The sequence below is a fragment of the Aspergillus fijiensis genome (genome assembly GCF_003184825.1).
Source record: "Aspergillus fijiensis CBS 313.89 unplaced genomic scaffold BO72scaffold_103, whole genome shotgun sequence".
NCBI lineage: Eukaryota > Fungi > Ascomycota > Eurotiomycetes > Eurotiales > Aspergillaceae > Aspergillus > Aspergillus fijiensis.
Window position 1 is genome coordinate 1 of NW_024469079.1, and position 14,383 is coordinate 14,383.

A 14,383-nucleotide genomic window follows, 5' to 3' on the forward strand; every position below is an offset into this window, starting at 1 on the left:
CCCCCCCCCTTCATGACAACCACACAAAACCCTATCGGTCGATGTCCACTTTCTAACCAATTTTATTGCTGGCAGGTAGTGTACGCCCTCGAAACCGGCGCCGCCTACTGCGTCAGCGCCTGGTGGCACGGTCTCGCTAACAACGCGATGACCGCAGCCCAGCGCGCGGCGCTCTCGCCGCAGTCCGAAGAGTACCGGCTCCGCGTCGGGGGCTCCAAGACCCAGGTGCTGGGATGGTCGCTGTACACCACTTTGCTGTGGTTGCTCAAGACGTGCATGGCGGTGTTCTATGCGAGACTGACGTACGTCTCTGCGTTCCTGGTTGGACGGATTATTGGTGTCTTGTTTTGTGGCTGTTCGATTGACCCCCCACAATCTAGGGCTGGGCTGTACAACATGACCCGTCGCATCCGCCTCGCCTACATCTTCATCGCCGGCACCTACCTCGCGGTCATCCTGAGTATCCTGCTGGGGTGTCGTCCGCTCCACAGGAACTGGCAGATCCACCCGGATCCCGGGAACTATTGCCAGCCGGCCGTCTCGCCGATCGATGTGTATGTCACGGTGACGCTGAATGTGGTGACGGATGTGTATTTGATTTCGATTCCGTTCCCTGTACGCTCCCCCCCCCCCCTTCTCGGAAAGATCCGGACCGATGATGATTTTGGTTCTTGCTTGGGATCAAGGCTGATCGCGTTATGGGATAGATCCTCTTCAAAGCCCGTCTCCCATGGCGAGAGAAACTCGAATTGGTGGTGTTGTTCAGCGGCGGGCTATTCGTCATGGCGGCGGGGATTCTGCGGTGTGTGTTGATTGTCACGGTGCGTAAACCCCCTTACTTGATTGACTCTTCCGTGGAGTGACTACTGATCCCTCCCCCCGCCTCCGTCTTTTCAAATGAACGACGAAAATGCCTTGCTAATGGAAAAAAAACCCCCAAAGGCCGGCGCGAACGGCGCCTCGCAAGCCGGCAGCTGGGCCTGCCGCGAGACCTTCGTCGCCGTCCTGATCGGCAACCTCCCCATGATCTACCCCGTGTGTCGCCGGATGGTGAAACGGGCGGGCAGCTACTGGTCATCCCACAGCTTCAACGCGAAGGGCGGAAGCACGACGACTGGGCCGGGGCCCGGGGGGTCCGGGTATCCCCTTTCGGAAGGAGAGCATCCGAGCAGTGCGCATTCGCAGTCCCGGAAGAAGAAGTTCCGGCACCCCCTGTCGTTGCCGGATACGCAGTGGACGCAGTTGGCGACGGTCAGTGATGAGCAGATCATGCTGGCGGCGGTGGATGCGGAGGGTCGGCGGATGACGGGGGAAGAAGGGGGGATTCAGGTCGTGCAGGAGTTGATTATTACGAGCAATTGAGCTTAGGTTGGTCGTCTTGGTGGCCGGGGTCGGGGGGAGTTGACAGGTCCACGGTGTTTGGATTCCACTCCGCGATGGTTGTTATGATCTTGTATAGATAGATTGCTGGTTCTGGGTTTGTAGATGGGTGACTTATGTCTTCCGGCTATAAAGTTGTAGTCAATGCAGCTCTCTGTTATGCATCTAGCTCGCTACATTGTGTGAGAGGATCACCACGATGATCTTTGGGGCGTGGTCCATTCCGCCTTACCATACCTAGTATAACATTCTTCATACCCAGTCGAGAAGACCGATACATGCCCGGTTGGGGACCTTTTCATCTTTACTACTCCGGAGTACAGCACTACCTGAGGTAGGACGTACTAACCTCCAAGTACTAGTATATCTTGTGTAGGTGGTTATCTGAAAGTATCAGCGATAAGATACGTGACCACTGAGGCTGAATAAATAACTCCTAACCACGGAGTAGATAATTAAGTATCCGCTTCAGTCAGGGGGCCAGGCAGGTTGTCTGTCGCTCATGCAGCCCTAATCCCGGATTCTTGTCCCTGAGCCGTGGGTGGGTCGCGCGCCTGCTTGAACCTGCGATAGGATAAGTGGAATACCTTCCCTGGGGACTGCACGGAGCAGGATCTGGGCTGTACAGGAGGTATCATCATTCTGGGCATGAAGCTTACTTGATTTTCAACGTAGAGGGGAGCAAAAGCAGTGGCCAAATCGGACGATGCAGCAGCAGCAGCAGCAGCAGCTTCCTTATTAATGTTAATGATAAGTTATAATCGACTGCCACAGCGAACATCCAAACATTCCAACCACCCAGAAGCCTCCCATTACTCCTCCACTACTCCTCATTCAACCCACCCCCCAGCGTATCACGCCTCCGTCTCCTTGCTGATCTGCGTCGCCTCCCCGCCCGACACGAGCACCTCATCGCGCTTCAGCGAGGCCTTGACTGGGTTCTTGGCCTGGAAGATCTCGGTCAACTCCTCGAGGGTGCGCTTGCTGGTCTCGACGAATAGGAAGTAGATGACGATGACCTCGAGGGTGTCCCAGAAGATGAAGAGGAAGTAGTACTTCCAGCCGGCGCGGGTGAAGGCGATGCCGGTGACGAAGGTGTTGTAGAAGGAGGCGATGTTGACGAAGAACTGTCTCGTCGGTTAGGATCTTTTACACGAAGCCTGCCAGTCATCAACCAAACTTACGTTGTTCATGCCCATGCCCTTGGCGCGGGACTCGTACCGCAGACACTCGACGGGGTACATGGCCTGGTTGGGGGTCCAGCCGGCGGAGATGACGAAGCCGAAGATGAAGATCATGGCGATCTGGGCGCGCGCGGTGATGCCGCTCTTGGCGGTCGGGGTGCCGTCGGGCCCGTCGACGACGTTGGTCGCGTTCAGCGCCGTCACGATGATGAACAGCACCACCACCAGGCTGGTCGACACCAGCAGCTGCTGCCGCCGCCCGAACCGGTCCGTCAGCAACGCCCCGGACACCGCCCCGATCAGCGACACCACGTTCTGCAAGCCCTGCAGCAGCAGCTGCGTGTTGTTGCTGGTGATCCCCGCGCCGCGGAGCATCTGCGGGTAGTAGTAGCTGACGGGGCCGTTGCCGGACCATTGGCCGAAGAGAGCTGTGTGCGATGTCAGTTGCGGTGGCTACGGTGAGGGGGCTCTGGGGAAACTCACCCATGAAGATCACCAGCATGGACCGATACCGCGTCTCGCGCGTGTTGAACAGCTCGCGGTAATCCCACCACCGCTTGTCGGACCCCGTCTTGGAAATGTCCTCCATCATCTCCCGGTATTCCAGCTGCACGATCGGAGCGTTGCGGTCGCCCTCGCCGTGGTATTCGGCCAGCACGTTGAGGGCGTCTTCGTGGCGGTCGTGGGACATGAGCCAACGGGGGGACTGGACACGATGAGCCTCTGTCTTCACGGCACGGATGATCATTAGAGACCTACCTCAGGGAGGAAGTAAACGAAACACAACACCAGCCCGGAGAACACCATCTGCAGCCAGATCGGAATCCGCCAGCTCATGTCGCTCTGGATGTGGCTGGTGCGCCAGGGAATGAAGGTGCCCGGAATACCACCCCCGAACCACAGCACGTTGTACAGACCCGTCATGGCACCGCGGTAGGCCGGGTGGGCCATCTCCGACACGTAGGCCGGTCCGGCAGTGGCCGAGGTCGCCACGCCGAATCCCAGCAGGAAGCGGCCGCCCATGAATCCGCCCAGGTTGTGGCACGAGGCTTGCACGCAGGTTCCGATGATGATGAAGATGGCGCCGATCGCCATGCCGACTCGTCGTCCTATTGTACGCCTGTCAGAGCCTTGGTTCCGTAGTCAGACCCAAGGGAATGGGGAAAGAAGAATGTACCCTTGAAATCAGTGAAGGGACCGGCCGTGAACGATCCGACGATGTTTCCGATGGTATAGATGGCGTACACAATACCGGTCGAGGGGGTACCGGCGTCCGGGTCGAACCCGAAGTAATCGCGGTACTGGGGATAACTGTTGATCGAGCCCATCAGGGAACCGTCGTAACCGTTGATGCAGGAGTTGAGCATGGCGACCGCGATACAGCAGTACAGCTAACTGTTCGTTAGCACCCACAACGCCCGCCCACGCACCACATCATCGAGTGGCATACCTTGAGCATGCTCTTGCTCCACAGACTGGGCTTCTGCTGGATGGTGGCCACTGCCAACGCCGCATTGTGGACCCCCTTGACCTGGACCTCGGACGAGTCCAGGTGGGAGACCTCCGCCGTATGTTTCTCAGACATGGTGTGAGAGAGCTTCCGGAAGACAATCTTTCGAATTGATGTTCAAAGCTGACCTGAGAAACAAAGAGAAAAAAAGGAGAAACCGGACTCTCGAGCGGAAATCAAGGAGCTCATATATACCATCGAAAATTGAAGCGAGGGCGGGCTGGCGGGCGGGCGAGGGGTGGTGGCATGGCATGGTAAGACTGGGTATTGCTGCATGTCTGACTATAGTCCCTTCCTGTCACCAGATGCCGCGGAAAATTACCTGGGGATGAGGCGCTGTGATAGGACAGGGACAGGGACTCGCAAAGAATAGGCTGAGTGGCGGGCTAATTGCAGCAAGGATGAGACCCCGTATCCAAACGGGATTAGATGAATCCGGGGAAGCTGGGGATGCCCGAATGGCAAGAGAGGGTGTGTGTGCAGTGGCAGTCTGGGCCGGACTGCCGCAGGGAAACACGATCGTTGGTTTTGCCATTTGCCATTTGCCATCTCGCGAGATATTGGATTGAAAAAAAGGTTGGTTGGGGCAAGATTGAGCCATATTGGGTAGTTTCTTGGGGAGTTTGGTGGTGCTTTGCGTGACAGACGGGCCACGGGCCGAACAGCCGGACGAGAGAAGACCCCATGGGGATTAGACACACTTCGACACACGAGATGCGAGATTAGACCCTTTCTTTTCTGGTAGGTTCTCGGCCCTCGACTCCGTCCTAAGGACGCATGGAGACACATGTGAACTGGATTTCAGGGTCTTAAGCGAGTGGTTGGGTCGAACTATAGTGGGCTGAGGTATATCCCCCCTTTCATTCACTTTCACTTTCCCCGCGGTCTTTGCTGCCCACATGGCGTGAAGTTGGGATCGAGCCCTAAATTAGACCCCGGGATGATCAGTGAATCGCCTCCAAACACTCTCTCACTGATTACTGAGTGACTGACTGACCTTTCGCACAGACGCTCTTTCCCAGTCACTCGATCCACAATCGAATTGACCGGACCGTTTAAGCGCCCAAGCTACTGCAGGAGGTTATTGGGAGTTCTTTCCGTATCCCATCTCATGGCATCGATCGAGCTGGGTGAAGCTCTTCCGACTGCCGCTCTTCCACGTGTCCATCCGACCCCCGACGGAGGGGCAGGCATGCCATGCCATGCCATGCCATGCTTTTCTTCGCCATGCATCTCGCTTGACTTATCCGGAATCGTATCGTATTGCTTTTTTGCGATATTCTATCATAGGTATCATAATATATTGTACAGTACAGACGAGCCGACAGTCACCTGTCATGTTGCCTCCTGCCTCGCCCCAACAGGATTCACCCTTCCCTTTTCTCCCTAGGTTGCCACAATCCCTTTCTCATCTCTGCGGCAAACGACCTCTCCCCGTCTTACCCCATCAACTCCGCCTTCTCCGCAGGACTAATATACAGACTCAGCGTATAGTACCGCCCGGCAATCAGCTCCGACACCCCCTGCTGGCGCTGCAGCTGCGCCGCCGCGCCGGCCAGCACCAGCCGCGACCCGCCCGCGAAGGGGGTCGCCACCCACAGCGGGGTGCCCGCGCGATCCGCGCCCGTCCAGCTCTCGGCCGTGCACGACATGCTGCTCCCGTACAGCAGCGGATTGAACCCGTTGCAGACGGCCTCGGGGATGTGCAGGACGTTCTCGAGGACGAGGGTGTGCGTGTTGGTGTTGGACTGGGTGTTGTCGAACGGGTTATGGTTGGGGTTGGTGGGGTCCGTCAGCGACCGCATCACAGGTATCTCCACCGTGCCGACGCCGGCCACCTCCAGCTCCTCCATCGGGTTGAAGATGTTGGTCTGCAGGCGCACGGTGGTCACGGGCCGGTAGCTCGTGAAGGCGGCGCGGTCGCGCGCGTAGTGGCAGTTGCCCTGCACGATCATCCAGTCGTAGCAGAGCCGGTGCGCGGTCGGGTCCGTGCGCGCGCGCTTCAGCGTGCTGTCTTCGAAGTCGGTGTCCGAGAGGGTGCGGATGGACATTTTTTTTGTCTTGGGGGTTTGGGGTTGAGAAATTTGTGGGGGGTAGCTGCGGTGATTGGGTGTTAGTGAGGGTGGTCTTTGTTGGGGGCGTTGATGCTGGGCGGAGCTTACTATGGCTGATTAGTGTCGCGGAGTCGCAAGGGTAGGATACGAGTGATGGGCTGGGATTGGGGTGATGAGGTCGAGTGTACAGATGCTGGTGCAAGATGGATGCAATTGAGTGTTAGGAAAAGTGTTTATTGATGAGGGAGTGGATGGAACTGGATGAAAGAGTAGGAAAGTAAAAGAGTGTGGTTCAGATCTCAGTTGCGAATAATTGAATGATTCCAAGGCTGGGGGATTGAAGGAAGGACGAGGAACCACCGGGCGGAGCTGGCTGGCGCCGAATGCGGTTCGCCGGCAGTATATCTCCGGGCGGTCGGGAGAGGTGGTCACCGCCAGCCACCAACTAGCGCCTAAACAGGTTAGTCTTTGGGCCAAGGTGCGAGTCGATTACTCATGACTCTGGTCACGTGATTATGGGTTGATGCTTGATGCTTGGCTTTGCAGTGATTTTCAGATTCTACCTACATACATCATGGACATGTAGATTGATGGAAAATAGTATATGTAGGAACATACCTAGGAAGTCGGACTTCAGACCAATTTTGGAAGTTGAGTCTAGGTACCAACAGTTCTCAGAGAATGCTGCCTGGTGCAAGTTCCTGCATGTAAGTTGACATTCTGGACACTTCACGAAATAGAGAGCTTGGCAGGCTCTATTCCTTTGCACTAGAATGAGCTTTCTTTGTTTATCTAGAGAGAAGAGACAGAAAAAGTCATCGATCTGAGACAGACAGAAAGTGAGAAAACATCCATGACTTCATCCCCTCAGGGCCACTCCTTCCTCGCGGAACATATATTCCGCTGTCTCGAACCCGCCCGGGGAATTCTATAAAACCCCGTCGTCATCGCATGGAACCTCACTCATTTCCCAATCCACCTTGACCTTAAGACCCCCCTTGACTTAACATTCCCTCTACCCCCACACATATACACCCTTAATCAGGCATCATGTCCCACCTCACCTACTACAATTACGACGGTGTCGGCAAGCGCAACCAACAAACCTTCAAATACAGCCAGGCCGTCCGCATCGGCGACCGCATCGAATGTTCCGGCCAGGGTAGGTCCTCTCCTTCCCTCACCATCTTGCATACACAATGCAATGCTGAATCTCTGGGTAAACAGGCGGCTGGGACCCCCAGACCGGCGAGATCCACCGCGAGATCAACGCGCAGATCGACCAGGCCTTCGCGAACGTGGACCTGAACCTGAAGACCGCTGGCGGCAAGGGCTGGAGCCAGGTGTTCCGGGTGAATTCGTACCACGTGCCCATCAACAACGAGGCGCTGGACGCCATGGTCCGGAACTTCAAGAAGTGGATGCCCGACCACGAGCCCCTGTGGACCTGTGTCGGGGTCACGCGGCTGGGCGAGGATGATATGCGCGTTGAGATTGAGGTTGTTGCGCATGATCCAAAATAGGTTCTTGGGGGGGGGGATTAGGTATGACGAGGAAGATGAGGGCAGAGGATGGAGTGTGTAAGTAACTGGTTGAGATGCTTTGTGATTTGATTCAGCGTGATGGTGGAGATGAAAAAGCGAAAACAAGGGGGTGCTTGGTGCTTGCATCTGCATAATGAACGGAATATGAGGATTGATGAGACTGTCATTTCAGTACAAAAAGATCGGTGCAATGGATCAATGAAGGTAAACAGTCTTCAGTCACGAAACAAAAACCCTGCAAGTACTTCTTCGGTCGGGTACCAGACCTGAACTATGGCCATTCGTTGTTACTCCTGAAGAACGGTTGTTATACTCCATGCTTGATACAATGGGCATTGTGAGCTCTTTGTTGTAGAGAACTTCTATCCCTGTTGTGCGGCTGCGTATATATTGACCGTGATGATCGCCATCAGTAACATCAACCATCGACCACCTTCATCTTCACCTTCACCCGACTTCACCTCCCCAACTCAGCTTCAAGATGCCCTACTTCCGATTCCGCGCCTACAGCGAGCTGAAAAAGGATCTTGCCCGCCTTAGTGCGGCAAGCGAGCCTGCCACAGCTCCTCAGGCATCTGACGCTGGGTCGCGCGTGCCGACCCCCTCAACATCCCATGCTGCGACGCAGACATCCGACGACGGAGCCGGGTTCAGCAGTGAAGACGGGGGCGTCCTTCTCACGCCCCAGCAGACCGACAGCGAGAATGAGTCAAGCGACAGCGACGGCTACCCCGCAATCCTCACGCCGCAGAGTACCGGCGACGACACTCCGAAGCCAGGCACGATCATGTTCTTCCCCTGGCGCACGCAGCTGGGATGTCCAACCTTGGAGCAGATCAAGAAGCACCGCAGCTTCGAAGAGGTCTTCTCCAGCAACGACTTCCGCAACTGGGACTGCCTGCAGCCCGCCGAGCAGGCCCGCCGTCGCGTCCTGGCGCGCAAGATCAATAACCCAGCCAACAAGCCCGCGGATGCGGCGTGCGACATCTGCGAGCGCGCCGACCCGCACGTGGACCTGTGCTGCGAGGGCTGCACTACCTATTTTCACTTGGAGTGCGCCTGGAACCGGCACGGTGCGATCGAATGGGGCACCGACTATAAATTCAGGATACCTATGCATTGCCCGGCGTGTCGCAAGCCGTGGAAATTTGGTGCTGATCTGTTCGACCAGGGGCTCCTGAAGAATGACGAGGATGAGGTGGTGGAGCAGGCTGAGAGTTTCGAGTACTTGAAGATGGAGGGTCATGTTTGGAAGTGAGGCTTGATGTCAGTCGCCTCTAGGCTTGGTTCACTCGCTGTTTCGTTGAGGTGACTCTCTTTTTATCCTGTTCATCGTGAAATGAAATCGTAACCTTTTATATTGATTTGAATATCTTTTTCCGCCATCTGCCTTCGAAACAAGAATGTAATCCTGGGTATGCCGCTGACATGGCAATTGTTGAAGTATGAGCTTGGCGTACCACTACCCTGACCTGGCAGAAGCCAGTCTTTAAGCATGCTCCTTATACTCCATCACACCAGCCCCCATCTTAGCGCCCGTAACAGTCGTACCGAGCTGGAGCCGCTCATTTTCCGGCACAACATACCGGAGCAGTCGTTCGACCCCGATGGTCTCCGGCACATTCTAACACAGACACCATTGCTATCCTGAAAGAAGCGATCAATATAATCCAGCGACCGGTGGGCTGTCTCCGAGTAGAAGAGATACACGATCGGCACGAAGGCAAAGTTGAACCCTGGCCATACCAATAGTAAATTCTTCGGCGAATCATCGAGCTGGGAGAAGACAACGCGGCCATTTCCTGCAGTGTCTCTCTAGTACGCAAGTTGGGTATATACATCCCCAGAAGAGATGACGGCAATCACTCCACACTCCAATCCAGGTCATAGACAGCCATTTGTATGTCGCTTTCGCTCTGATGCTATATCAATTCAGGCGCATTGTGTAGTCCCAGGCGGGTTCGCACACTCGGTTCCGGCGGATGCTGACTTGCCTGACCAGAAATTCGGTTCCGGACCCACTATGCTCAGCAATGAGCGGCTGCCCAAGAGAGCTGTTAACACTGGCCCGGATGACTCGCGTCGGGACAAAATCCATACGGAACAGAGCTTGCTCAGCGTTGGATGACAGCAATCCGAGAAGGAGAGTTTTCCTGTCTGGGATCGGAATCGCTCCTTGCTTATCACTAGCAGGAAGCAAGTCTGACCAGGCATTGAGAGACAAGCTAGGCGGATAGGTCTTAGAACCCGAAGAAATCGGTGTCGAGACCACCGCCACGAGAAGAAGAAATAATTATGAAGGTGGGGACGAAGCCGACCGGGGAAGATCCTCGTTTTGATGTCTCACTAGCTCTAGTCGATGGTCGATCGATGCGGGGAATCAGCAATCAGCAATGCAATCATTGTTAGGAAGGCCGGAACCGAAGCTGCACTGCTCCGCCGGATTCGAGTCAGTGCGCCTGTGGTTTATAAACACAACCTGCCGGCAGGTATAATAAAAGACAGAGAGGAGCCGGGACAGATTAGCAGATCTTCATAAATCTGACCTTCAAATTGCTCAAGGCTTGGAAACATGATTGCTGCAGATTCGACTCAGGTAGGCGATTCCATGAATGTCACTGGGACTGTCTCTAAAAGCTTCCAAGTTCGGGTCACTAATTCTTCAATTCAAGGACGCAAATTTAGCTGCCGTGCTCAAACCAGGCGGCTCATTTTACTACGAAACCCGCAAGGCACCGGAGGTACAGTCCGAAAGGGATGTCATTGTGAAAATTGTCGCAACCGGGCTCTGCGGCTCCGACGTGAGTATTGACTTCGATCCTATTGACACTGGTGAGTCGATTCGGAGTTAATGTGTTATCTTTCCAACAGGTACATTACTGGCAACATGGAAGAATCGGTCGCTATGTGGTAGAGCAACCAATCATCCTGGGCCATGAGTCAACAGGAATCGTGGTCTCTTGCGGCAGCAAAGCTGAAGGGATCGCCGTGGGAGACCGCGTTGCCCTAGAGCCTGGTGTCGCCTGCAATACGTGCGAGCCGTGTCGCAGGGGACGTTATAATCTCTGCCGTGATATGCGATTTGCAGCGACGCCGCCGATTGACGGGACACTTTGCACATACTACCGCGTCCCGGTCGAGTGCTGTTTCAAGCTTCCCGCTCACATTTCACTGCGTCAGGGCGCATTGGTTGAGCCGTTGAGTGTCGCAGTGCATGCTTGTCGGCTCGCAGGAGATATGCAAACCAAGTCTGTCATCATCTTCGGCGCGGGTCCGGTTGGACTCCTCTGCTGTGCTGTTGCCCGTGCCTTTGGTGCATCTACCGTAGTTGCGGTTGATATTGTTTCCAGTCGGCTTACGGTCGCTGGCAAGTACGGAGCCACACATACATACCAAATGAGTGACGCATTGCCTGAGGTGAATGCGGCCGACCTTCTCAGAGCGGCGGGACTCGAAGACGGCGCAGATGTGATCTTCGACGCAACGGGGGCGGAGCCTTGCCTTGTCTGTGGTCTACACGCGGTCACGCCAGGAGGAACCTTCATCCAGGTCGGCTTGGGTAGACCGAGTGTCACCGTTCCAATTGGCCAAATCTGTGATAAAGAGGTTACCCTGAAGGGCAGCTTCCGCTACGGCCCTGGAGACTTCCGAACCGCCATAGGACTGCTTGACGCCCGACGTGTCAATGTCGACGGCCTTGTCACTCACGAATACTCTTTCTCGCAGGTCGAGGAGGCATTTCAGAATGTGGCAAACAGGATAGGAATCAAGAGTGTTATATATGGACCGGAGGTGGACGCAGAAACAGCCAATGCTGTTGAAGCGTAGAAGCTGGGTTTCGGTGCGGGTGACTTCTTTTTATGGCGACCATGGAACTTTGGGATAGAGAGATACACCGTGTAACGATTTTAGAAACTTTATTCACAGCCCATTCCATGTGGTGTCCCAGAGCCAGTAGAGACCGTTTTCTACGTTGTTGTAATGACCGTCTTCCCCAGGTGGCGTAAGACCATTGGGCCGTTGCCAGTCGCTTGGCGCAGGGAGCGCCCAGTCATTCGCCGGGGAAATGTTAGGATGAGTAGGCAATTGACCCCGCTGACTTTCTCCTAGTACAGGAACGTGGAGCGTGTAATCCTGGCCGGGAACCATGACTGGGAATTTCCCACAAGCATCAGCATCAGCACAGAAAAAGAGGAAAAAGAAAACGGGGAGAGGAGAATGGCTTACCGTACTGAAGGGAAGTCAAGCTTTCATTGACGCGACCAGCGCGATCGAAGTTAGAGCTCCCCTGACTGCCCACCAAGGGATCCACCATGTCTAAAGTCGCATTTAACGGCAATCGCAGCGTCTCTTCGACAGACATGGGAGGTGGATCAGGTAGAGCTCGGTCGCCATTGGTATCGTACTCAGTGAAGGCGGTGGATTCCGCAAGAGGGGCGAGCATGGCGGCCGATTCCCGGCGGAGAAGCATCGTAACCACCTTCTTCAGAACCTGAGTACTTTGTCTGGAGAGGGCTGAGCGCTTTCCCAAGAGGTCTTGTAGACGAAGAATGCGGGTCATCGTCCGCTTGACTTCTTGAGCTGTATCAGAAAGCGGCTCTGATATGGCCATTACTGCCAAGACAACCGCGGCGTTGAATAAATTGATGGCGAGGAAGGCGACCAAATGACTATCGGTCGCCAGTTGCGCAAGCACCGGCAGCTCAGTTATTCTGGACGTTCGAATGGCGGCTTTCATCCAAAATTCCGAGTTGGCTGTGCTGGCTTGGATAGGAGTTCTTCTGGACGAGTCTGGAGCAGCTGCCGTCGCAAAAGCAGTCGAATGTATTTCGTCAACCCCAGGTGACAAGTTGCTCGTCCAGAGATGGTCCACCTGCCTTGAAATTAAAGGACGGTAAAGCACGATCAAAATGTTGTCATATGTTAGATGAAGTGACAAGGCTTGCAAGGCATACGCTTTGGAGCTCTGTTCACCGGTTGCACGGAAGTCTTGCTGGAGATCGAGGACCAAGTGGCTTGGGAGACATTGTCGCCACGAATGAAGCTTTTCCGAAGTCTCCTGGACCAAACTTACAAAACTGTCCCTGACTAGATCTTGAGACGTCCGTGAAGTACGAGAGCCAAAGATGATCTCAAGTGCTGGCGATGCAATCAGATAAAGTCGGTTCAATTCCCGTTGATATGGCGAATAGCAGACAGAAGCAGAGTCATCAGAGGCCGGGTGAGCGAAGGATGGGTTTTCGTAAATGTCTGCAGGCATGTTCAAATTACAATCCTTGTCGTTTATGCCCAATGGTGTGCCATACGTGATGGATGCAAACCGGTCCCATGTGTAGATCGTCCACCACACTCGCTTTCGCTCTTCGATGTCATCAATATCACCGCGTCGAGGCTCACGATGCATGCCAATCGCATGTGCCATTTTGATAGTCGCCCCAAGTAGAGTAAACGACAAATTTGGTCTTCCGTGGTAAACATGATATGAACCGAAGAGAATGCAGGTCTGTATTGCGAGGAGAGAAGGATGGTCCATCACATCTATCAGATTGTTTTCAACCAGTCGCATAAGAATATCACTCCAGTCCGCCCAATTGTCATTCGCGTTAGACAGCTCCTGACGGCTGCTTTGTGACCGGTACCATGCCGCCATACCGAGCATGACTGCCAGTAATAAGAGGAAGGGTCGCTGGGTGGGGTCGGCGCAACCGTCGGCAATGGTTTGAAGCTTGCGACGAAATTTGGGCTCATAGACTACCAGCGAAAACCAATGAACCGTGTCAAAGTAATCATCCAATAGACTGTATATGATCTCGGTCGCAGGGAATGGTTGACCTAGAATGGCGGAAATAGGACGACGATTTGCGGCAGTGCCAGGCGCAGGTAAGACGCCTTTACTTGCTGAGTAGCCAGGAATGGCCGAAGTGGTTTGTTCGTCTAGATGCTGGCTGCCTAGCTCGCATATCTTGCGAGCAATACCCATGGCAGACTCGGCTTCACCAGGTTCAATGGACGATGATATCGGGTTATATTGGTGGCGATTGTCCGCCGACATCGTTCGGGGCGACGAAACCGGATCGTTCCCTCTAGTGGTCGGACCCTGCAACAATTCCCCAGATGGAGGACTGCATATTTGTCTTTGGCGATGCGATGGCTTTCCTCGAGCGCCAGGTAGTCTGCGTCGAGAGCTTCAGCTCGTGCGGTCAGCTCGGGGCTATTGGACAGCCGCACTTCCCCTTGAAGCCTTGAGAGGAAAAGTTGCGAAAGCTTACGATGGGAGATTTCCCGCGCGTCGTTGAATTGCAGGGCGTTGCCGACATTCGACATTCGCTCGCACACACAATGAACATGGTCGATATGGATCACACTGCCGTGAGTCGGTCAGTCCGTTGATCTATAAGCTATGCCGGAGCGGCAAGTCGGCCTGCCTACCCGGGATTTGTGGAGACGGCATCGTTCACAGGCGCTACTGACGCGCGTGGGTAGCACTGAAGGTGCCAATCGTGTTCTCCTTGGTTTGTTGGATAGTGAAGCTGATGCTGAGATTGGCGAGACAGAGGAGTCTGCCACAGACGATGATGCTTCTGTCTGTTCTTCCATGAGTGAGCGGCAAAGGCAGAGTTGCAGGTTCCGGCGGAAGATTGCAGCCACGAGGCAGAATAATCGGGGAGGGGGAGAGGAAACCTGCCATGGCGGTGACCAAGGCGGTGATTT

At 54.9% G+C, this 14,383-nt stretch overlaps 8 protein-coding genes across 8 annotated transcripts; 4 read left to right on the forward strand and 4 right to left on the reverse strand.

The window, feature by feature from the left end:
• Positions 1-12: 12 nt before the first annotated feature.
• BO72DRAFT_532760 (uncharacterized protein) lies at positions 13-1,362 on the forward strand (the record flags this gene model as incomplete). Its single annotated transcript, XM_040950454.1, has 4 exons — positions 13-302; positions 381-615; positions 708-821; positions 943-1,362. The coding sequence occupies 4 exons, from the start codon at positions 13-15 to the stop codon at positions 1,360-1,362; spliced, it is 1,059 nt and encodes a 352-aa protein (XP_040795383.1).
• An 825-nt stretch (positions 1,363-2,187) lies between these two features.
• On the reverse strand, positions 2,188-4,234 carry BO72DRAFT_16534 (putative MFS lactose permease). Its single transcript, XM_040939340.1, has 6 exons — positions 4,015-4,234; positions 3,742-3,955; positions 3,324-3,673; positions 3,048-3,270; positions 2,565-2,992; positions 2,188-2,507 (listed from the first exon to the last, which is right to left on the reverse strand). The coding sequence occupies exons 1-6, from the start codon at positions 4,147-4,149 to the stop codon at positions 2,235-2,237; spliced, it is 1,623 nt and encodes a 540-aa protein (XP_040795384.1). The 5' UTR covers positions 4,150-4,234; the 3' UTR covers positions 2,188-2,234.
• Position 4,235: 1 nt separating this feature from the next.
• Positions 4,236-5,106, reverse strand: BO72DRAFT_16528 (uncharacterized protein). Its single transcript, XM_040939339.1, has 2 exons — positions 5,072-5,106; positions 4,236-4,997 (listed from the first exon to the last, which is right to left on the reverse strand). The coding sequence occupies exon 2, from the start codon at positions 4,861-4,863 to the stop codon at positions 4,393-4,395; it is 471 nt and encodes a 156-aa protein (XP_040795385.1). The 5' UTR covers positions 4,864-4,997; positions 5,072-5,106; the 3' UTR covers positions 4,236-4,392.
• A 227-nt stretch (positions 5,107-5,333) lies between these two features.
• BO72DRAFT_442127 (uncharacterized protein) lies at positions 5,334-6,463 on the reverse strand. Its single transcript, XM_040943497.1, has 2 exons — positions 6,237-6,463; positions 5,334-6,171 (listed from the first exon to the last, which is right to left on the reverse strand). The coding sequence occupies exon 2, from the start codon at positions 6,123-6,125 to the stop codon at positions 5,514-5,516; it is 612 nt and encodes a 203-aa protein (XP_040795386.1). The 5' UTR covers positions 6,126-6,171; positions 6,237-6,463; the 3' UTR covers positions 5,334-5,513.
• A 246-nt stretch (positions 6,464-6,709) lies between these two features.
• BO72DRAFT_453723 (RidA family protein) lies at positions 6,710-8,121 on the forward strand. The gene is made up of 2 exons (XM_040946046.1): positions 6,710-7,290; positions 7,356-8,121. The coding sequence occupies exons 1-2, from the start codon at positions 7,179-7,181 to the stop codon at positions 7,649-7,651; spliced, it is 408 nt and encodes a 135-aa protein (XP_040795387.1). The 5' UTR covers positions 6,710-7,178; the 3' UTR covers positions 7,652-8,121.
• BO72DRAFT_16613 (PHD finger domain-containing protein) lies at positions 7,971-9,049 on the forward strand. Its single transcript, XM_040939347.1, has one exon. The coding sequence runs from the start codon at positions 8,154-8,156 to the stop codon at positions 8,928-8,930; it is 777 nt and encodes a 258-aa protein (XP_040795388.1). The 5' UTR covers positions 7,971-8,153; the 3' UTR covers positions 8,931-9,049.
• A 1,135-nt stretch (positions 9,050-10,184) lies between these two features.
• BO72DRAFT_453726 (NAD(P)-dependent alcohol dehydrogenase) lies at positions 10,185-11,599 on the forward strand. Its single transcript, XM_040946047.1, has 3 exons — positions 10,185-10,268; positions 10,345-10,473; positions 10,544-11,599. Exons 1-3 carry the CDS (start codon positions 10,245-10,247, stop codon positions 11,498-11,500), a joined length of 1,110 nt encoding a protein of 369 aa, XP_040795389.1. The 5' UTR covers positions 10,185-10,244; the 3' UTR covers positions 11,501-11,599.
• BO72DRAFT_392141 (Zn(II)2Cys6 transcription factor) lies at positions 11,594-14,269 on the reverse strand (the record flags this gene model as incomplete). Its single annotated transcript, XM_040941889.1, has 4 exons — positions 11,594-11,823; positions 11,900-13,845; positions 13,942-14,036; positions 14,102-14,269. 4 exons carry the CDS (start codon positions 14,267-14,269, stop codon positions 11,594-11,596), a joined length of 2,439 nt encoding a protein of 812 aa, XP_040795390.1.
• Positions 14,270-14,383: the final 114 nt, after the last annotated feature.

Coding starts and splice junctions, on each gene's coding strand:
- BO72DRAFT_16534 (XM_040939340.1), bottom strand. CDS start 4,149: ATGTCTGAGAAACATACGGCGGAGGTCTCCCACCTGGACTCGTCCGAG. Junction 3,674..3,741: donor TCCCTTCACTGATTTCAAGG/GTACATTCTTCT, acceptor GGCGTACAATAG/GACGACGAGTCGGCATGGCG. Junction 2,993..3,047: donor CATGCTGGTGATCTTCATGG/GTGAGTTTCCCC, acceptor CATCGCACACAG/CTCTCTTCGGCCAATGGTCC.
- BO72DRAFT_16528 (XM_040939339.1), bottom strand. CDS start 4,863: ATGTGTCTCCATGCGTCCTTAGGACGGAGTCGAGGGCCGAGAACCTAC.
- BO72DRAFT_442127 (XM_040943497.1), bottom strand. CDS start 6,125: ATGTCCATCCGCACCCTCTCGGACACCGACTTCGAAGACAGCACGCTG.
- BO72DRAFT_453723 (XM_040946046.1), top strand. CDS start 7,179: ATGTCCCACCTCACCTACTACAATTACGACGGTGTCGGCAAGCGCAAC. Junction 7,291..7,355: donor CATCGAATGTTCCGGCCAGG/GTAGGTCCTCTC, acceptor CTGGGTAAACAG/GCGGCTGGGACCCCCAGACC.
- BO72DRAFT_16613 (XM_040939347.1), top strand. CDS start 8,154: ATGCCCTACTTCCGATTCCGCGCCTACAGCGAGCTGAAAAAGGATCTT.
- BO72DRAFT_453726 (XM_040946047.1), top strand. CDS start 10,245: ATGATTGCTGCAGATTCGACTCAG. Junction 10,269..10,344: donor TTGCTGCAGATTCGACTCAG/GTAGGCGATTCC, acceptor CTTCAATTCAAG/GACGCAAATTTAGCTGCCGT. Junction 10,474..10,543: donor CCGGGCTCTGCGGCTCCGAC/GTGAGTATTGAC, acceptor TCTTTCCAACAG/GTACATTACTGGCAACATGG.